The 21,550-nt window shown below is 39.7% G+C and overlaps 2 protein-coding genes and 1 long non-coding RNA gene across 3 annotated transcripts; 1 reads left to right on the top strand and 2 right to left on the bottom strand.

The window, feature by feature from the left end:
- The first annotated feature begins 881 nt into the window (after positions 1 to 881).
- LOC311064616 (uncharacterized protein) lies at positions 882 to 4,784 on the top strand. The gene is made up of 5 exons (XM_084084518.1): positions 882 to 974; positions 1,090 to 1,395; positions 2,229 to 2,376; positions 2,989 to 3,019; positions 3,168 to 4,784. The coding sequence occupies exons 1-5, from the start codon at positions 893 to 895 to the stop codon at positions 3,258 to 3,260; spliced, it is 660 nt and encodes a 219-aa protein (XP_083940644.1). The 5' UTR covers positions 882 to 892; the 3' UTR covers positions 3,261 to 4,784.
- On the bottom strand, positions 4,153 to 14,607 carry LOC311064615 (nectin-4-like). The gene is made up of 8 exons (XM_084084517.1): positions 14,469 to 14,607; positions 11,766 to 12,113; positions 11,108 to 11,413; positions 9,958 to 10,051; positions 9,489 to 9,649; positions 5,351 to 5,459; positions 5,142 to 5,236; positions 4,153 to 4,956 (listed from the first exon to the last, which is right to left on the bottom strand). Coding segments are annotated over exons 1-8 (1,170 nt in total). The 5' UTR covers positions 14,524 to 14,607; the 3' UTR covers positions 4,153 to 4,954.
- A 2,766-nt stretch (positions 14,608 to 17,373) lies between these two features.
- Positions 17,374 to 18,467, bottom strand: LOC311064526. Its single transcript, XR_014602712.1, has 3 exons — positions 18,394 to 18,467; positions 18,103 to 18,151; positions 17,374 to 17,737 (listed from the first exon to the last, which is right to left on the bottom strand). It is a non-coding gene; the product is annotated as an uncharacterized lncRNA (long non-coding RNA).
- Between the last annotated feature and the right edge of the window lie 3,083 nt (positions 18,468 to 21,550).

Genomic DNA, 21,550 nt, shown 5'->3' with positions numbered 1-21,550 from the left:
CCCACTGACCCTCATGACGCTACGCCACTTAAACGTGCGGCAGCATGCGCTGGGTTTCCAGGTTTGCACAGCCTGCGCCAGAAACAAGCAACCACCTTCATGAAAAAAAAAAAAACACCGAAATGGTCCGCAATGTTCCAGGGGTGTCCCCGCGCGTCCCAACACTCCACAGGGGGTCAGTGGACCATCAGGGGGTCCGCGGACCCCCTGTGGACCCCCTGAAACATAACAAATATTATTTCTTCAAATTTTTTCCTTTTTCAAAAAAACTTTTCCCCAGTTTCACTCCGGCGATTTGGGTCCCCCAATATACACACGGCCACGCTGGGCCCCGTGCGCGGCTGGGGTTGAGGGGGGCGTAGCCCCCCGAAACTCTAGTAGAGTATATAAGAACAGCCAGTCATTTTCAGTCTGATAATTCATTTTCCATTCTGATTGGCTATGATTGACTTTGCTAAATTTACAGGCCTGGGTAGAAAAGCTCAACAACAAAATGAACTTCCTGTGTGGCGGTCATGTCTGTATTGTGGGTGGGCTAGATAGGATGTAAAGAACTGATTCACATCTAGAAACAGCTATCAACCTGTCGCTTTATTGAGGTGGTGAATATTGCGATTGTTTCTATTTTATCACAAAGGTTGAGTCTAAGGAGAAGATCTTGGCTTTTCAGACATGCTGGTAAGTAACTAAAACATAGCTTAATGTATTCTTCTTTTTTTTATGGATTCACCCTTTAAGCAAACTGAAAGGGCTTATATGAATTGGACAGAAATTGTCATCATGTCAAAATTTATCGTGTCTACTGGATTTCCTAACTACACCAAATGACAATTCAAACGAACTGAGTTACAAACCAAAGTGTGACATTTGTTTCAGTAATGTTGATGGTAGAATGGAGATCTACTCTAGATGCACTGCCATGAACACAACACTGACTGTCCTATGCCTCATCATCTGGATCTTCTCACCAAGTGGTAAAAGCTATTTACAGATCTGAGCACACTCTTTTTAGTATAAACACAATACTTTCCACTTTCTGAGTGCAGGGTTTCAATCATTATCATCTGTAACATCCCTTTTTCCTCTCAGATGGGAGCACAATCTCACAGCTGGCTGGCAGCACAGTGACACTACCTTGCAGGAACCAGTCACTGAGCAACCTCCATCAGCTCATATGGAAGAAGAATGGGGTTAACCTGTTAACTTTTTCTCCAAAGAAGAACTCTAGTATCTATACCTATCATCATGGTGCCAGCATCAAAATAACTCTGAATGCCACTCTATTGTATCCACTGGTCTTTGAGAGTGTGGGCATTTCTGATTCCGGTAACTACACCTGTGAGGCAGCTACCAGGACAGCACTCTGGGAGCAGAACTGGGAGCTGCTTATCACAGGTATGCTATGCTCACGAGCCATGTGACCTCAACTAACTGGCATAGAAGAACATGACTTAAGTAAGAAATCCTATATGGTATTACAATGTTATGTTATAGGTGTTTTGACTTAAGTCAGATTTACAAAGCTCCACTCAGTCATTATTTATAATTAAAGTTGAGTGGAGGAGGCATGTGAATTACAAATGTGCAATACAAGTAAATGTATGTCCTCACTAATGGATGAATCTATACATAATAATAATAAATTGTATTTGTAACACACTTTATATTTGACACAAATCTCAAAGTGCTAAATAAATAAATATCAGTGTTTATGACTTTGTATTTCCATTACTACTGCTTTGCTGTGTTACTGTATCTGCATGCAAACAGTTAAAATTCAAGTGAAACTCAAGTAAGATTGAGTAGCTACTTTTGGCATATCTTATCAGGTTCTACTGAGCCTGGAGGGAAGCTTGAAACAGGACCTGAGACACAGATTCTGTGTCACAGGATGACTATAGCCTCGTTCTGCTTCTTTGAAAGGATGACCAACCTGCACGCACGCACGCACACACACACACACACACGATTTTGAAACATTCAATGAAGCATACGGTATGTTTGTGGTATGGGCAGAGAAAATCACCCCTACCTCCAAGGGAAATACTAAATGCATCCATTAGGTATGCGTTAAGGTTATACTGTTTGTATGATCAATTTTTGAATGCAATGGGTTGGTGAGGTTTAATTAGCCTAAATCATTTTAGTTATGGTGAGGCACTGTTAGTAGGGTCAAGTTTAATCAGTGATTTATGAACTACTGTAAATTGTGAACTACACTTTTGCAGATAGAGAAGAGACTGAAGCAGCAGAAGGAACAAAAAAGACAGTGGTGATTTTGGGGGTGGTAGTAGGAACTGTTGTTGTGTTGCTGATCTTCTCCATCACTGTGGTTTCCTGCAACCGACAAGCCTGCAACGTCTGCCGCCCAACAGTGTGAGTACTTAGGTCCTGTGTGTTCTCTCTACACTGACACCCAAAACAGACTGACTGCTAATCACTCACTGATTAACTAAAGGCTAATTTAGACTTCGTTGTACGATGGTGTTGCAAAATAACAGATTTCGCTTTCAGGAAGCAGCAGTCATAAGGAATAAAGTCAATGTGTCTTATTATTAGCCTCATAACCACTAGAATCCTCTATACTGGTCAGCTCTTTTTCCCCTCTACACAAAATCTCTACATCTACATCCCAAAAATTGCATATCTACAAGCTCACAACAGGTCGCAATGCCACATGTTGTAAGCGTGTAGATCTGAATGCATACGTTATTATGTGGTGTCACCATTTTTTAAATCTTCAATAATACAAACAAACACAAAGCAAAACAAATGCTAACAGGAACAACCCGAAAGACACAAGTAAACAATAACATTTAAAAGAAATTAAGAGAAACTGAAACATTGGTCAAAGTCATGTCAGGCTGCTTCAGGTCGCCCTCTCTGCAGTCAAAAAAAGTGTCATTACTATCAGGACAGAGGCAAGATTGGTGAAATCGAAAGAGATACCAACACCCACTAACCACAACCACTATCTTTTTCCCCCAGAGATGACATTTCACCTCCTTCGACAGAAAGGGTAAATATCAGAAGTTAGCAACATGATGCTCTGTACAGCTTGATGTGACATTTAAAAATGTAACGACTATATTTACTGCCCTCCCTTTCATTTTGTTTGTTAAACATTTACTTAACATCAACTCTTGTTCTATCTGCTCTTTGTGCAGGTGGTGCAGGAGCACAGTGAAGACAATTATGAAAACTGCCTGTCAAACGTCATGCATCAAGCAGACGCCCGCTTGTATGAAACTGTCATTTGAAGTGAAGTGCAATAGAAAATACAATGGGAAATAAAAGAAATATCAAAATCAGTTTTAGTATCAATATTACATTCATTTTCATATACTGTAAAGTCTGATGAATTAGATTTATATTTATCGACTGTCTCTACCAGTGGTGTTTTGGTCGCTACACCGGACACCACAGCGTTCCACTGGAAGGTTTTCACCCCCTAGAGTTCTATCTAAAAAAGTTAATGATAATGGCAAACCAGGAAAACTGCGCTCTCGGTGAATCAAGTTACATGTAATGTGAGCTTGTTCTATGTCAAAACATACTCTCTCTTCTCATGAGGGCGCGCATTTTCCCAATGCAGCTGTGTTTACAGTCCGTTGGCAATGAAAAGGATAGCCGACTGGTTAAGCAAGAACAGCGGAAGAATAATAAAACTACAAAAGGGTGCCTTCGCACTGACATGCTTGGCACCCTAATAATAATATTATTAATAATAATAATGGAAAAAACAAAAGAATAAAGTCAAAAACAAAGAGGACAAAAAAAAAAGAACATGACAACATGAACCCTCACAAATTAATAGAATTAATATAAAAACAGTAATAATAGTTCCACCATTCCAAAGACAACAGAACAGAAAGGTTCTAAGACTATTACATCCCAAGCTGTTACCACCCGAAACTACCAACCACCTAGTGGTCGAAAAGGACGACATGAATCTATACACTTAGATATTTCAAAAAGAAAACATTTATGGAAGAAAACAGCAAGTGACGGTAATTCTTTGACCTACAGCCAGTATGCACAATAAATGTGTTTGCAAGATTAGCTCTGGACACACACACACACACACACACACACACACACACACACACACACACACACACACACACACACACACACACACACACACACAGGTCTTTAAAACATGTTTAAATTCATTATTAAAAAACAGACCAAAAGTTAAGCACAACAAACTTACAAACGTACAACTTACTGTAGGACAGTTAAGAGGCACAACACTAACCCTATAGTGCATATTTAATTAATGGATACAGCCTATAATTAATAAAAGATAACATGAAATAAATAATCTAAAATATTAGAGCAAAGGTTATTCCACAATAATGGAAAAGTAAACTGTTCTAATGTATGAGGCTCCTTGATTTCTAACATCAGTTACTGTAGCTGCAATATCATCATCTCAGCAATCACATTTACAGTACCTAAGCCTTTCCTCTAAAAGAAAGAATGTCTTAAGGCAGATCTCTTAAAAAGTTAGTGCACAGACCGTAGAACCTCATCTTGTCTTGCATGTCTCTTCTCTCTCTCTGCCCTTGGTTTCCTGTCTCTCTACAGTGAACTATCTGAAATGCCCAAGCATAAAATGCCCAAAACTAATCTAAATCCACAACAACTGAGATTCAAAGGAGGGGAGGGACACACACACACACACACACACACACACACACACACACACACACACACACACACACACACACACACACACACACACACACACACACACACACACACACACACAACAATAATAGCAATACGTATTTTACAATACTTTAAAATAATGCAGTGCTATGGTGGGGGTACCAACAGCCCTTCCTCTGCTGCTGACAACCGGCCAACTGTGGACAGTTTCCCTTGACCTACTGGAATGAGCCATCTGCCCAGGCACGGCTTTCATCTCTTTGGACATTCCAGGGATCTCTAAGATAAATAAATGTAGCAAAAGATTTGTATGAACGCAGCCATTAACAAAATGAAACTCTCTGTCTACGAAGCATTGTTTTCTTTTGGACAAACTGTCAACACCATATCTTTTGACTAAAACAAAACAAATGCTGCATTCCTTACACATGGACAGCTCCATGACAAAGATGAAAATGGCTTACATGATTGTGTCTCTCGTTCTTCTTCCTCATCTACTTCTTCTTCTACTTCCTGGTTCTCGTCACCAGGAGGCCTCTGAAACACCACTTCTCCTCTCCTGTTTTAAGAATAATCACTTTATATAATATACAATACACTTGATTGATATCTTTTCAGCATTTTCTGCATACCAGTATCTAAAATACAAATACTATGCGCTACTGATAGTTACCAGGGTAAAACTCCATATTTACTCTTGTAGTACCACAAGGCAAGACCAACAGCAACAGCAACAGCAATCGCGCTAAAAACGAATACAGTCCAACAGGTAATGCAACCTCCTATAGGAACAGAAAAGGAAAAAAAGAACGAAAACATTGTCATGACTCAAAGGGTCATGGTTGGACATGACATGACGTTTATTTCTTTTTTTCTGATCAAGAGTTACGTTTTTTTATTTTTATTTTTATTTTATTCTCCTCAATTTTGTAGTTTCCAATTCCCCCTATGTTTCTGTAGTCCCTATGTCACTGCCAACCCCCAATGTTTGGTCTGGGGACTCGTGGGGAGGGTGTGTAGAGTCTACACTGTAGACCAGTGGTTCTGAAACCTTTTCATGTCAAGGACCCCCAAATTGACACTTATTAGCCCGCGGACCCCCATTTGAAAAGATATGCCAGGGACCCCCATAAGAGAAGATTTTTACGGCTCTAGCAGTGATTCTCAACCACTTACAGATTTGGTTCCTAACTATCCATCATTTAGCTGGGGACCCCCTGGAACTCTCTCAAGGACCCCTGGGGGTCCCCAGACCCCACTTTGAGAACCAATGCTGTAGACAACCACGTCAACCACGTCAGACACACATGGCGTTTCCAGCCACTTTTCTCCTTTAAACCATTTAGACCTGAAGCCGATTTTAAAAACGCCTTCTAAATCCTAACCTAAGTTTTTCATTTTTATGTTTTCTTTTTTTATTATTTACTTTTATTATTTTATTAATGTTGCTATATATGGCATATCGTCTCTGTCGGGTGGAAACCCGAAAACTGTTACTTTTCATGATTCAAATTCAAAAATAGCTAAAATAACTTTTGTGTGACACTGTAGTATGATCAAGTAGGGCATTAATTTGAATATATATGGAGTATGGAGGTTACATGGAGATAGGAGGTTATAGGAGGTTGCCCGACAGCAACAATATCGAAAATGACACAGATGCTTTCCCGGTTTGAAAGGTAAAAAAAAAAAGAAAAGAAAAAGAAAGGTCTAAATGGGTTAATTGATTACTCCCATGTTGACCAGTGATGAGAATCAGAAAACAACTGACACCATAAAGGGACCAGTCGAAATTTACAGAAGGGGGTCCCAGGAGGTAAATAGGGGAGGGTCATGCCTTTCTAATTTTATTACAAGGGAGGGTCAGCTAATTTTACTTTGAATCCAAGGGGGGGCCATGCAATTTTGAATTGATAAAATAGTCCTTTTTTTTATATACATTTTTAGTACAGCAGAACAGTGGTCAATGACCCCTCTCTATTTCAAATGATACGAAGGATTCAAATCCAGTAACACCTTGTCTATTTAGAATCAATGACAGTCGTTAACAAGCCATCAACGCACAGCAAGTGTGAACGACCCAGTCAAATCTATTCAGCGTCTTAACGATGGTGGTTGAACAATTAAGTAACACATCAACAGGTGTTAGGCATATTAGAGAGATGCATTATCCCAATTTCCAACACAGAGATATCCTCTTTTAAGTGTGTTTTTGTTGCTCATAGAATTACATACACCAGGTAGATTACAATGACCAATTTATAACTGGATATTCATAATCATTTGAAGTAATTCTGTGCATGTGATTAATTTGAATCTATATGGACAGTTGGGCATAGATGCCAGCCTAGCTCCACAAGTAAAACCAGAATCATCAGGCCATAATTGGTAGCCTAATTGTTAAGACTTAGACAGGGGCCATTTTCGAATTGCACAAGTACAAGCAAGCACATGCAATTGATATGGGCACATTTCCTACTAATGATGACTCAACCAGGTAAACCGGTACAGTTTCCCTTGATATTCTAACTCCCATTTCTGTGGAAGTATTTAAGGGAGGTTTTAGTACATAAGGAAAATACAGGCTTTTATTTGATGTATGATGACGCATCAATGTTGTCAGTTACTTCGGATGTCTGACTCGGAGTCGGATGTCCAAATAAAAGCCTGTATTTACCTTGATGTACTAAAACCTCCCTTAAATACTTTGCGCTGTGTGTGTGTGTGTGTGTGTGTGTGTGTGTGTGTGTGTAAAACTGTCGTCCTTGAGTTGAATTTCCTTTCTGTTGTCACGCACATTAACAGTATCCACCATCGATAAAATAAAATATAATACAAATCTTCACTTTCCTACATCACTAAATGCATGGTCAGGGACCACATGCAATACCTCCACGGACCACCAGTTGAAAACCCATGATGTAGGCAACAGTGTAGTCACCGTAGTTAATAATTATTGGATTCAATGGGTTTCCCACATGTAAGTTTAGAACACTGTCCATTCTGCTACCACTACAGACACTACACTGTGCATTTAGCAAGACTGACTACAGTAATGTTCTAATCAATGTGGAAAGCAAAACATCGGACATATTATCAGTTTTAAATGTCATGTTGTTGTATTTGATAGGGAGGGTTAGGGGTGTCAAGATAACACTAATTTCACAATACATACATGATGTTGGGCATATGATATCGATTCTATTCTATTCTATTCTATATGATACATTATTAATGTTCTTTTCTCATGTATCTTTTCTCATGTATCATCAACATTGGCCATGATCTTTAGTTTAAAATAACAATTATAAAGCACTTTAAAAAACAATTACAAAGTGCTTTGTACACACAAATAAATACATTTGTGCAAGCTTAAGAGAGAAGTGAAGTTCTCATTAACTATAAACCCACTGTTTCAGAGGACAGATAGACACTAATATAACAAATATAATATAATATAACACTGCATAACTATAAATTCCACAAACCTCATATTTTTGTCATCTGGACTTTACGAACCAAGTGCAGCCTAGTTATTTCCAACAGCTCAAAAAAAATCTATAATACCGGATACAGTATAATACCATGTAAACGATCTTAGATTAGATGTAGGCCTATTTGAGAGTGCAGAGGCATAACTGCTTTGACTTATGTCACATTAAGGAGCGTCAAAGATCAGCAGCTGACACACAGTGCTTTAAACTGAAAGTGACTGGTGTCTGTTTCATTTCTCTCCAAAATATCTTGAATATGAAGAAGAAATGATTAATAATTACTGTGATTATGATAAGCTTTACATTTCGTATCATACACCATACAGTAAGAACTCCTATTACTTTCACCGGCAAAAAAATAAAGAAAAGAAAAATAATTAAAAAAATTATACAGTATGACATCTTGAAAATACCTATCGTCACATTTTAATACCACGATAGGCTATATCGTGGGACAATATATCGTGACACTCCTATAGGCAGGGAGGGTTCATCTTTTTTTTTTATCACTTGGGGAGGGTCATTGATTTTTTTTTTTTGTCAAAGGGAGGGTCATGGCATTTTAGATCAGGGCACATTCGTTTTCTCCAGGGGTACCCTGGAGAAAATGTATTCAACATTTTCTTGTATTTTGTTCTCAGTCTCTTTGTTGAGCTCTTAGAGAAAAGGGCATTCAACTATAAAGAAACATTTAAACTAGTTGTAAATGAGAAGTGAATCAATGTTGAGCATGGCCCATTTATTGCCTTAACGTTACCAGAAATAGTTTTTGATGGGCTGTATAGGTTCAAATGGAAATCGTGTCCAGATTGCATGAGCTTTAGCACTGTTTAGACTTCATCACCTCTGAGGGAAGGGGTACTATGAGGGGGGTCTGGTGCAGTGGAAAACCAAAGTAAACGGAGTAAAGTACATTACAGAGGCGTGGTGAGTCAGGACCACGTACAGTATGTATGACATTGAGATGACATTAATCACAACCACACCTCTGCCAACCATGTCCACTTCTCACACTTCCGCATATTTTTGGTGAGTTCCTTTTTCGTGTGGTAGCATGTACTTTCTCACAAATATAAAAGTGATAGTAGTCTGACTCTAACTGACTCAAATGTTACGTCAACTTGTTAGAACAAATACAAGATCGACTTCCACTTCACTTCTCCACAACACCCACACCCACTCTCACTTTCCCTCTACAATTTACATCTCTCTCTTGCTATCAGTGCCTGTTTGTTGTTTTCGTTCCAATGCTCTCCTTTGACCCTCCATTTGGTATCTGTTGTCCAATAACGGACAGAGTGCATGCATATTGCTCACCTGTGGCTGTGGCATAGTACACATAGAGAGAGGCATTTTTTCGTCCATAAAGGTTAGACGCCTCACAGACATAGAGGCCTCCCTGGTCAGAGGTGAGGCTGATGAACTGCAATGTGTCTCCCTCTGCACTGATCCCAGATCTGGGCCATGACTGGTTCACTCTAGAACAGAGACACAGCAACGCTTAGGGTGAGTAAATCCCATACAGAAAAGGATGAGAAAATGGTCAACAAATATGTTTGAGAGAAAAACATTGAGTGGCCATACTATTGTGAAAATATATTTCCAGGGTTCAAATAGGCTTTTGGTGTAACGACATTCACTGTTGATGTAACATCTAAACACAGCCATTCTATATGGTGTGTCAGTCTAGTCTAGCACACTGTAAGTGGTGTGCATTTGGTTACATTTATGGTAAGGGATACAAAATAACTTAACATTTGCACTTAAACTTGTTTGCTGAAACTACCTGCTCCAGGTGTATCTAGCTTTTGGACTTGAGTCAGACACACATTCAAACACATCTTTGGATGTTTCATGGATATTCACTGACAGGGGTGCATCTGCAAGAATGAAAATGAGATGGGACATAGCAGTGTAGGCAGTAGTCAGTGTAGGTAGTGTAGAATGATGTCTACCGCTCAAAACATATGGCACTTTTGCACTCAAAGGACCACAATGGAAATAAGCTGTCAAGCTTTTCTGTGTTTTAAACATGTACAAAGATATATTCATGTATATGCATTTTTGTCAATAAACGCCAATCAATCAATAAATGTCAGTAACATCAACATATAATGGCACCAATATAGATAATGCTGCAAATGACAACAGGTGCAAATGAATAATGTCAGTATCCACATTCTGAACTGGAGACACTGGTACTGCCCATATAGTTAATGTTGCAATAGACTTTAAAGATAAATGCTTCTTTTGAATATCCACACTTCGCCTTGTGACACAGACTCCTGCTTGATTAATTGCTTTTCCCTGGCAGTCATTTACAGTACTACCAGTTCAGTAAGCTGTCTTTAGTCACAGTTTGTATATTAGACACTCAAGAATGCATCATTCAAAAACAACAGACAAAGGTGGCATACATGGTCCCACGCAGTGGAATCTACCCACACCTGTGAACCTATGGCTATGTGCTATGAAAGACAATTACTTCTCTGTGATGTCTTGTGGAAACTAGAACCAGGAGACCTGGTACTGCCAGACCCCTAGTGGTTGAAATCTGAATGGCCGGACTTCACATGACGTGTGTGCAGAGGAAAAGAGGGACAAAAAAGAGGACAAGAGGGACAGAAAAGAAGGAAAGAGGGACAGACAAAGAGGAAAAGAGGAAAAGAGGGACAAAAGAGGGACAAAAGAGGGACAGACAAAGCCTCATGTAGGCCGACCCTCTGGGTCTGGCAAAAATGAGACAGCATACGCATTCTTCAGCTAGTGTTGTGGCGTGGTTCAACTAGGATTTCACAATATACTACATGGCAGGTGAAAAGGATTATCCTTCAAAGGGCCAATAATGCATTGTTACTTAAATTTTGACGTCCTTTTGCAACAAATGTGAAAGTGTATAAGCTACAGGGTAATGGGTAAAGCCAAGGTATACTCACAGTGGACCTCGATGGTGAAGGGCAGGGTGTCCTCTGTTGCCAGGGCATGTTGCTTGACCACACACTGTACAAGGAGGTGGTTGATAACTCTGGTTGGTATGCCAACCAGATGGCTAATTGTGGTGGTGGTGCCGTTGGCATGTTGAGTGGAGTTGGACACCCTCAGCAATTCTTGAGAAGACCCAGTGTCCCATGTCACTTCTGCAGGAGGTTTGGCACCAGCAGCCATGCAGCTTGCGTATGTGACCCCAACTTCACCCACAACAGGAACAGGAAATTCGATGTTCAGGCTGGTAACTGGAGGGACTAATAAGAGAGCAAAAGCAAGTAGACAACAGATAGATAGATACACACACACACACACACACACACACACACACACACACACACACACCTTTTTCTTTGCTACACACTGTATAGCACATCAGAATCAAATTCTTAGAATGATGGTTGTTGTGCCTGTAGACATGATATAATACAATATACCACAGCCTCAAGTGTATTACTGCTTATATAACAACAATAAAAAAACATTGTATTGCTAACTACTGTAAACTCTAACATTGGCATGGATTATCTTCTTTATATAATGTATAATTTCAATGTGTTCCAATGGGGAGTTCCAATTTGATCCTATTATATAAAAGGCGTATTATACCAAGAACTGTCAAGGGTATCTCTGTCCTGTAGGATCCACTTGGGAAGAGAGTGAAGATGCAGCTGTAGACTCCTTCATCCAACAGTGTGACATTAGATAAATGGATTGATCCATTTTTTTCATTTAAGCTCCCGATGAACTTGAATCTAATGTCATGACCATTAACAAGCTCCGGTCCATACTCAGGTGAAATGGTGAAGAAGTCACTGTATATAAGGTTTTGTCCAGTTTTCCTCTTCCAGAAGATCTGAGAGATTTCATCAGTTGCAGGCATCTCAGTCAGCGTGCAGGGAAAGGAGACATTCTGTCCTTGTATTGCTGTTTGGTCTCCTCCAATCACCTTGATACCTGGACAACACAAAGGATATTTTATTAAGATTTAGCTCTCTGATTTTCGGTGTCTGCAAAAAGACTGCTTTCCATAACCTTGTAAAAGGAGACCCGGTCCTTTGGTGTTGTGGGCGGCCATAGCTGAATGGGTAGGGAGGCCGCTTGGGATACAGAAGGTCCCAGGTTTGATTCCCCGCCCCAGCTATGTGTCGAGGCGTCCATGAGCAAGATACTTAACCCCTAACCGCTCCCCCTAAGTGCTCTCAGTACCATCTGAGCAGCCATTAGCTGGGTGAAGCTGAAAACTGAATCTCCCCCGTGGGATTAACCAAGTCACCCCCTTTCCCTTTCCCCTTGAACCAACGTGTCACTGTAGTAATCTGTAGTAGTCTGGTTGGTGGGGAGCCAGCTTTACACAGCCCTGTGCAGGCCACCTGGCCGGGCGGAGATATGAGCTCCAGCCGTTGTCTCATAACTTTGTATTATTTTAAGGAGATTCACCAGCCCACCCCAATAAAAAAAAACTTAAGTCCATATGTAGCCCCTAGAGGGAGGCAGAGATATAGTGATGTCATAAGTGACACAGGTATTTAAAGCCTTTCTGAACAGGCAGGTAGCCACCAATCTGTGGGTCCTCACACTACACCTGTGTGTTGTGAGAGGGGGCTGCTGGTGTGCAGCTGCTGACCTAATATAAATGGTTTGCTTGTTTCCTTGCTTGTACTTTGTTTTACTGTTGTGGTGTTTTGCATGGTCTGCAATGAGAATGTTTTTATATTGTCAGGTCTACTCTGTGCCATTTCTGGTGCTATTCGTGGATGTTTGCCTGTCCAGTATTGTTTGGGGCGTGGCCTCTTCAGTAATGTGTGCTATGTGTGCAAAGGTGAACAAAGAAATGGGTTGATATACATTTTCTGTATTGTATGTAATCCTGTAACATTGTGTGTAACATGCATACTGATGTCATCACTATAACAGCTACAGGTGGAGACAGAGGGCTTATTGTTCTGCCTGTGTGACCATTGAGAGTGGAAAACACCCAGCCTAGGAAACAGGTGAATAGACATGAGAGCTATCTGATTGATTGATTGATGTACTTTTATTTAGTAAGACATGAGAACAACAGTACATGGAAGTACAAATTCACAATACAGGTCTACTAAACTGGAAGACTCATTAAAGCGTTCCCCACGCACACAAATCATGATGACATAAGAGACAGACAGATATACACACTACTATAGAATGTCATACAATCATTGTACAGGTTACTGGTATGAAGAGTGAAAAATATGTACAAAAGAAAAAAGAGAGAGAGGGGGGGGGGTAGGTTAGGACTTGGACAGGGGCCATTTATCAATTGCAGCCTCCTGAAGCAGGTAATCATTTTATTGGTTTGCCTATTGTTACATCATTTAGTTACATTACCTGTGACCTATTTGATAGATGCTGTAGTGCCTTTATATATGATTACTATGTTGGTATATTACTATGTTGGTATATTACATGTTGTGTGCCATGTGCATATTGTGAATTATGTGCTTGGTCGTAGGTCCATGTGGAACAAGCGGCACCTGTAAGGGCCGCTGTTCCTTTCCCTCATTGATTTGTTTTGTATAATTCCCCCCATTGTTTTGAATCACACTAAGCATGTTTAACCATTTTCTATGCAAATAAATATAAGTACCATTTTTAACCTTTTTCTATCTATTAAATAAATAATTGCAATTTGGTATCCTACATTTTGGTCCTGTCATATTTATTAGCGGGGGTAACGCATATGATAATGCAAGATCTTTTTTAAAGGGAGGCCCAAGACAGTAACAATTATATAATTAAGGACTGAGTGTATGGGGACCTCTCTCTCTCACACACACACACACACACACACACACACACACACACACACACACACACTCTTTAGGACCCGGACCTTTGTCACAATTGTTTGTTTTTAAGACAGTTGATAGATGTTGCTTCAACAGTCACAGCCAGACAGGTGGCGTGGTTGATTGTTATTCAGCACACTGACTTGTATAAACCATAATTATAGGCGGCCCTAGTTAGCCTATAATTAAAGGCATGGGTTTCCGAGGCTAGCCTATAATAAAACGGTAGGAGCCAACTGTTTCTATGAGTCAGTCTTTGGCTAAGTTTTAGATGTAGGCTACTTCTTAGCCTACTGCCCTGCTAAAGGCTGCGTAGCCTATGGCCTGCATTTAAGACTAAGAGCAAACCAACTAGTAGGTTATTTGAAAATGATATACACATTTAGCCTTACACTCAGCCTGAATTTTAATAGTTTCACTCCAGCGATTCAGGGGCTGGAGCCAAGCTAATACACATCACAAAAATACAAGAATAGAAGCATACTTTCCACTGTCTTCAGCATCAGCAGCCACAGCAGTGTGACGTTCCGAGACAACATGGCATTGTGTCCGACACACAAAAAAAGAATGTATCAAAACAAATGGAGTCCGCACTGGACGCAGATATTCTCCCAGACAACCAACCAGACCCGTTAAATGTTCGTTACTCCGACAACAATGGTTGGAGAATCCCCCAAGCCATTCCTCGTAGAGTAGGAGGAGCACTTTTCCCACAAGGATCGCATCATCAGCCCTGATACATGACTGTCATGGATGCACGTCAACATGGTGTTTGCACTTTCTCCCTTTTTGACCCGTACATCTACATCAACGTTCAGATTTCAAATATACTTTGTGCTTACTCATGGCCACGGATGTTACAAGTATATACGAGCCCTCTGAAGTACCCGTATATTCCGTATTCTTCATAAAAAGCATTTTAATCCGATTGGTGACCATTTTCTCCATATATTTTCAACTACGCGACCCTTTCGGTTGGGAGGTGTATTGCACTGATAAATTATAACTATGAGAAAATGGCCACCGATCGGATTAAAATGATTTTTATTGAAAAAACGGAATTACAGGTACTTCTGTGGGACCGTATAGGATTGTTGTAATATCCGTGGCCATGGGGTTAGCACTTACAATATTTGAAATCTGAACGTAGATGTATGGGCCAAAAGGGGAGAAAGTGCAAACACTGAAGTGCATCCATGACTTGGATGGATCCATGGCTAGCATCCAGTTCGGTAGCTATATATGACTTGACCACAGGGTGGAGCCATTGACTAAGAAACAACACATCCTGTAACACATCATCCCTCTGTCACTCAGGTTGAAGTACACATTGCTGCATGCCTGGCCAACATCTCACTGTGGATGTCTCTCTTCATGCTCAATAGGCTCTATGCACAGCAGCCATATTGGGAATGAATTGGGCCCTTCCTTACTTCTTTCACAGGTGTTACCAATGATACTAATTAAGGCTCTGTTCCATTTAGTGTGGCATAGTGGTTGTCTTATTTTCCATAACTCTGAGAGTGTACAAATGGAACCACATTTGGTTCCATTTGTACACTCTCAGAGTTACACACCCACCATAAGGGGCCATTTGGAAACCAAAATGGAGTGTTTCTAGTGAGCCAACATGCACAATATCAGCACCCTGACCAGAATGGAACAGAGCCTTCATTAGTATCATTGGTAACATCTGTGAAGGAAGTTAGAAGAAGCCCAATTTCTTTCCAATATGGCTGCTATGCATAGAGCCTATGCAAATGAGACTGAGCTTCTCTTCATCCCAGGTAAGTCCTGCTCCCTGCACGACCTTTCCATTTCCACCAAGTACTCCCTGGCCTGGTTCTGTTCCAACTGCCTTAAGCCCATGACCCGCCAACACACTTTGCTAGTTTGGGATGGCTCAGGGTTAATGACAGGGTTAAGCCAGGGAAAATTAGCATTCTACTACTCTGCCACCAAAATGTGGAATGCCCTGACAGTGAGACACCATCCATTAAAATATGTGTAATGATGGTTTATTTCGAAATTGGCCAGAAAAAAACATATATCAGGACTGGAGACCACAAAACACTGAGTGTTTGTTGATGACATGCCTCAGTCATCTCTCTCAGGATTGACTATTGCTAACTTCCTCCTCTTTTTTTGGGGGGGTCTCCTGGCATGCTCACTGAAGCCCCTCCAGCAGCATGCCTTGTCTTCAACCTCCCCAAATTTCCATGTCTCCCCCTTATGTGTTGTGTCTGTGGTGGTAATACATTTGAGCCTTTTTGGAGCATGATCCATTGTGCATACTCTATATATTTGTACTTGAATTTAAGTACTACAGTACTTGCTTTTAAAAATACTAAAGTATTCAAGAGTACCGGCTTAAAATGGAAGTATATTCGGAAGTACAAATTACCAAGTAGAGTTTCTTTTTAATATCAATCCATTTCTGTATCGAAATTTAGATTGTTTTTTTTTTTAAATGAAAGACTTTCGAAAATCTTTCAAAAGATTTAATAGTAAAAGCACATAACGTGTCATGAGTTTGTAGATCTGCTATTTTACTATGTACTTTTTCCCCTTCATATGTATTGGAGTCAAAAGTACAATATCTGTCTTTAAAATGTAATGGAGTGAAAGCCAAGTATCCAAACATAATAAATACTCAAGTAAAGTACTCAGTATAGATACTCAACAATTTTTTTTTACTTAAGTACAATACTTAAGTAAATGTGCTTCGTTACTGTCCGCCACTGCTGGTTCCCTAAACTTGACCCCCTTACATACTCCAAACTCCCAAAAAACTCATCTCTTCAGACGGCACCTCACCCACTAGCACAGATATATTTCTTACTTGTTAACATGTTTTAGATATTATATTTTTTACCACAAATGTTAAGAATGTTATATTGTTTAAGTTTAGACAGATGCTAGTTTCTTTTTTTTACCTGGTATAGTTTCTTTGAAGCACTATATTGGATCATCTTTTGGTTGTAGTGGCTTTTCTGTAGATGAAAATGTGTAAATTTCCCGGAAAAATCGTTATTTTCCGCTATCAATAGAGCAGATTAGGAAAGTGTTGCCAAACGACATTCAAATATTTGTGTTGAGTAATATTTGTTCACGTTCTTTTAACTATATGGAATCGTCTGTGCTCATGAGGTAAACATTCATAGATTGCAGGTTTTTATTATAATCTTTATTCAGTAATAGGGCTCTCCTTTGTTTACCTAAATCCCACTGATTGCATTTAACAAGCAGATGGCTATGATGATGCTACAGTGACAGGAACAAGGGAGCACATTTACACTGAAATGACATTAAGTTAGGAATTCTTAGGATGAGTACAATTTCAGATCGAATCAAATTTTGATTCGATCTGAAATTGTACTCATCCTACAAAGAATTCCTAACTTCCAATCGTGTCTCACAGCTGCCATATTGATCAATGGCTTTTAATAATCATCTAATGTGATAAATGTGACTGTTGTGAAAGTATAAATCAGGCTTTACTGTGTATCACAAGCTTCCGCTCACTGGGTTTTAGTCATCGTCAATGTGGCTTGTGGCATCCCTGTGCACTTCAACATTGTGTACTATAACTGTTTGTCTGTTGAAGCATGTTCAGCATTGACTCATTTCAACCGCAGTCTTGTTGCTTCAGAAGTGTCCATAGATTGAATTGAGTCTCTCAACATACTGACTCCCCTGGTCGTGTATCCTTCTATTCCTGTCTGTGCTGTCCAGAGATTGATGGGTGATGTCCTGTAGAGATAGGAAGCAAAATACGTATTGAATTTATTGTCAAGGGAAGGAAGGTACTGTAGGAACAGGGAAAGAATCAACAAAACTGACACGCACATTCTTATGACTAAAGAAAGGTGCTGCACCAATAAAATACAGTGCAAAAATAAATGAATAGATCCACACCCACTCTATACAGCGGGCACTTCAAACAGGAGCACATAACACAGAGACACGTTGAATATCAACCTCTTTCTCAGACAGGAAGTTCGAGGAAGAGCTTTGTGGTTAAAATGTCACTGTAGTCCTTCAGACAGGATAGTCAGTGTGTGGATTTTTTTGCAGAGAAATGGAAAGAGAATGATTAGATGTGGTGTTCTACTAACCTGTCCTCTTCGCTCAATGTGATCAGGAGCCTGAACCGGCTTGCATTTTCTGCAGAGAACATACAGATGTACAGATGTTCTATGACTTCACGTCATATTTGTTCACATTCATTGAACTTTATGGAATCATCTATGCTTTTTTTCCTATGTTTTTTTATTTTTTATTTACGATATCATTTAATTATAGGGTTCTCCATTGTTAAACTAAATCCCACTAATTACAATTTTAAAAGCAGGTGCTGACTATGAAGCTACAGTGCCAGGAACAAGGCACCATTATTTGATACTCACTTATACAGACAGACTGAAGAAATTATGCCACTTAAAACCACAGCAACTGCAGCAAGTGCAGCAGAAAGTTTGGAGGGACGAAACCATTCTGTGCAAAGTTAAAAGAAACAAATATTAAATGTTGCCTTGCCATTTTGTGAAGGCTGATGTCAGTTTAATTTTGGACTAATATAAACCTTTAAAGTTTGCTTTGTCCCCCTCAAAATGTTTAAGTTTAACGTTTTGGACATATAAATAGTTAGTCGTTTCTACTTGCCTCTGGTGTCATCAGTGATGGTTAAATTCCACATAAATGTCCGCTGACCATTCCTTTCATTTACTTTACAGCTGTAGACCCCTGCATCATCTTGGAGGATATTAGTGATGTTCAGCTCTGAAGAATCATGATTAATGCTAATCCTGGTAAAATTGTCATCTCTCTCAGTCTTATTTGTTGAAATACGGTGAGTAAGAAATTTAAATCCATCTTTTGCCCAGTTGATTTGTAGAGGATCAGAAACGTTGCACTTGAATTGAACAAAGTCTCCTACGGATGCCATTATATCTCTGTTCTCAGTATCAGAAACGCACCCTAATAGGGAAGAAAATTGTGGTGGTATGAAAAGAATAATCCGTATGGATAAAAATAATACGTACAATTATTTCTGTTAAAAGCATACACATACAAGCCCTTTCTGTACCTGCAAACTCATTGAGCATTAAGATGACCATGGACAGCACATGCACAGAGAGTAGAGCTGCCTTGGCAAGTCTGTTAGACATGACTGCAAAAATAGAAATAGTGAAGCTTCACACACAGTGTCTAACTACAGTAACCGGTAGGAAACATGACTGAGAGTTTCAAGGAAGGAAGTGTGGTTGCGATGGATACGTTTGTAAAGATCAGAGCTATTGAACTAAGAAAGGTGACTTTGCATGCTCACTTCTATTGATTAACTTTAAACTAAAATGTTCAGATTTTTCTTTTTTTCAACAATCATTTTGTTTGATTTGAGCTTAAAACTGAAATACTGTGTTCATGGCATGAATAGATACTGTAGATGATTTAATCAGGTTTTCTGCATAAAGACTTCCTTGATTTTGTGGTTTTTGAGATCGCCGTGCAACTTCAACCTAGTTCTCAAAACACACTTACTCACACACACACACACACACACACACACACACACACACACACACACACACACACACACACACACACACACACACACACACACACACACACACACACACACACACACACACACACACACACACACACACACACACACACACACACACACACACACACGAGGGCTTGTAGATCTGCTATTTTTTTTAAATCGTGAAAATGTGTGCAAATCTTTGAATATATATTTGCTTCTGGGGGTCCCTGGCCAAATCTGCGGCCAAATCCATATCATTTTGGGGGTCCTGACATGAAAAAGTTTGAGAACCACTGACATAGAAACATACGTTTTTCAGAAAACTGTTTAGAAGACATTTGTAGAATCGGCCTCAGGTCTTAATAGGTTAAGCTATACCCTCTTCCTCTAAACTCTAAATGCACACGTTCACACAGGCTATACACCTATTTTGTCTCTGTCATATCAGACGTCAACTTGGTTTGAAGCCTTAAAAAGTTATGTTTCTGTTTTTATTTGAATAGACTGAGAGCTACTTTTACAAATTGACCGCTGGCACAAAATGAATGCACATGATATTCCTCACTGACTGATAATATAGTGTATCATGAGATCTATTACTTAGTGAATCCGTTTTGAATACAATGGATGATAGCCTAAACTTCAAATAACATCAAAGTGCTGAGAATAGGCTGGTAGCTTGTCTTAGTTTGTGCTGCAAAATGCTCCATCTGTTTTTTTGACACTTCAAACCACAACCACCGGTTATGGTTTTGAAGTTTGACTCTGTGTGAAATTACCTTTCATAGGTATGTTGAGTTTCAACTACTACAAATCAAATATATCACTAGTGTGTGTAATAGAAGTGTTTGTACTTCAAATTATGCTACATGTGTTTTTGTTTGATATGACCGTAATGAAAAGCAGATCAGATTGCACATCAGTTCTCCATCGTGTGTGGTATAGCAGTGTTTCTGACTGGGATGCTGCAGGCCTGAGGCATGAAGGTATCAACCCAGCAGCCCGGTCGATGCCTTCACACAAGTTCACAGGAAGATTCACAGGGCAACCCGTACTCTATAGACAAAAAAGGAGACATTGCAAGCACACACTGCACAGCTACTTCCGATAACGGATTGTCATCAAGCCGGCTTGGAGGTGTGTCTGGTCAGTAGCCAGTGTATAGCATGTGTTCTTATCTGTACTGTAATCTTCTTGTAATTGTTTTGTGAAAATGACGTCTGGAAATGCACTGCAAGTTTGTTTGGGAAACAGCCTATAACACATGGGCCATTCTGAGTGCCCATCACTTTTGTAAATGTTATTGGTCTAAGAGGATATCGCACCAGAGGAGTCAGAGTGCGGTGGTAACAAAAAGTTTACCTACCGTTTTCTTTTAATTTTTAAACTTTATTTTTGGTATTATTTCTGCCCCGGGCCTGCTCTGTATAAATCCTGCATGGCAACCGTTGGTGTTTTGAGAGGTAAACACGAAAAACATTCTTAGACTTTGTCAATTCTTGGAGCCTTAGCCATTGGCCAACTGTTGCACTTCAGTCTGAGAGAATAAAGAACATTTGAAGGGGTCTATATTATCCAGTACTGGAGAAAATCTAAATGCTGATTGGGATTTGATTGGATAGGGTGGCATAGTGTTATGAAAGAGATCACTGTGAAATGCAAATAAATTCAGTGACAATCATGACAAACTTGCACAATGAACAAGCTAGTGGCAGTCCAAAAAACAAAGATTTTTACTCGAGATGCACATTCTTTTTATTTATGCTACACTAGACAGCAAAACCTGATGGTATACATGGCACGCTTCTTATTATATTGCGTACAGTCATCCCTATCTGTGTAGGCCGGGGGTAAACACTTGAGCTGTACATATGACCAGAATACATTCACCAGACCAACATGAATTCAGAAACATCTGATCGTCCGGAAGATACATGAGATGAGATCAGTGCATCCTGGCAGCATAAACGGTGACACAAAATTCAATAATGCAACATCCTTCATAGAACATT

Source organism: Gymnoscopelus microlampas, assembly GCF_963454915.1.
Source record: "Gymnoscopelus microlampas genome assembly, chromosome: 17".
Lineage (NCBI taxonomy): Eukaryota > Metazoa > Chordata > Actinopteri > Myctophiformes > Myctophidae > Gymnoscopelus > Gymnoscopelus microlampas.
The sequence above is the reverse complement of the archived record's forward strand: the minus strand, read 5'-3'. Positions and strand labels throughout refer to the sequence as shown.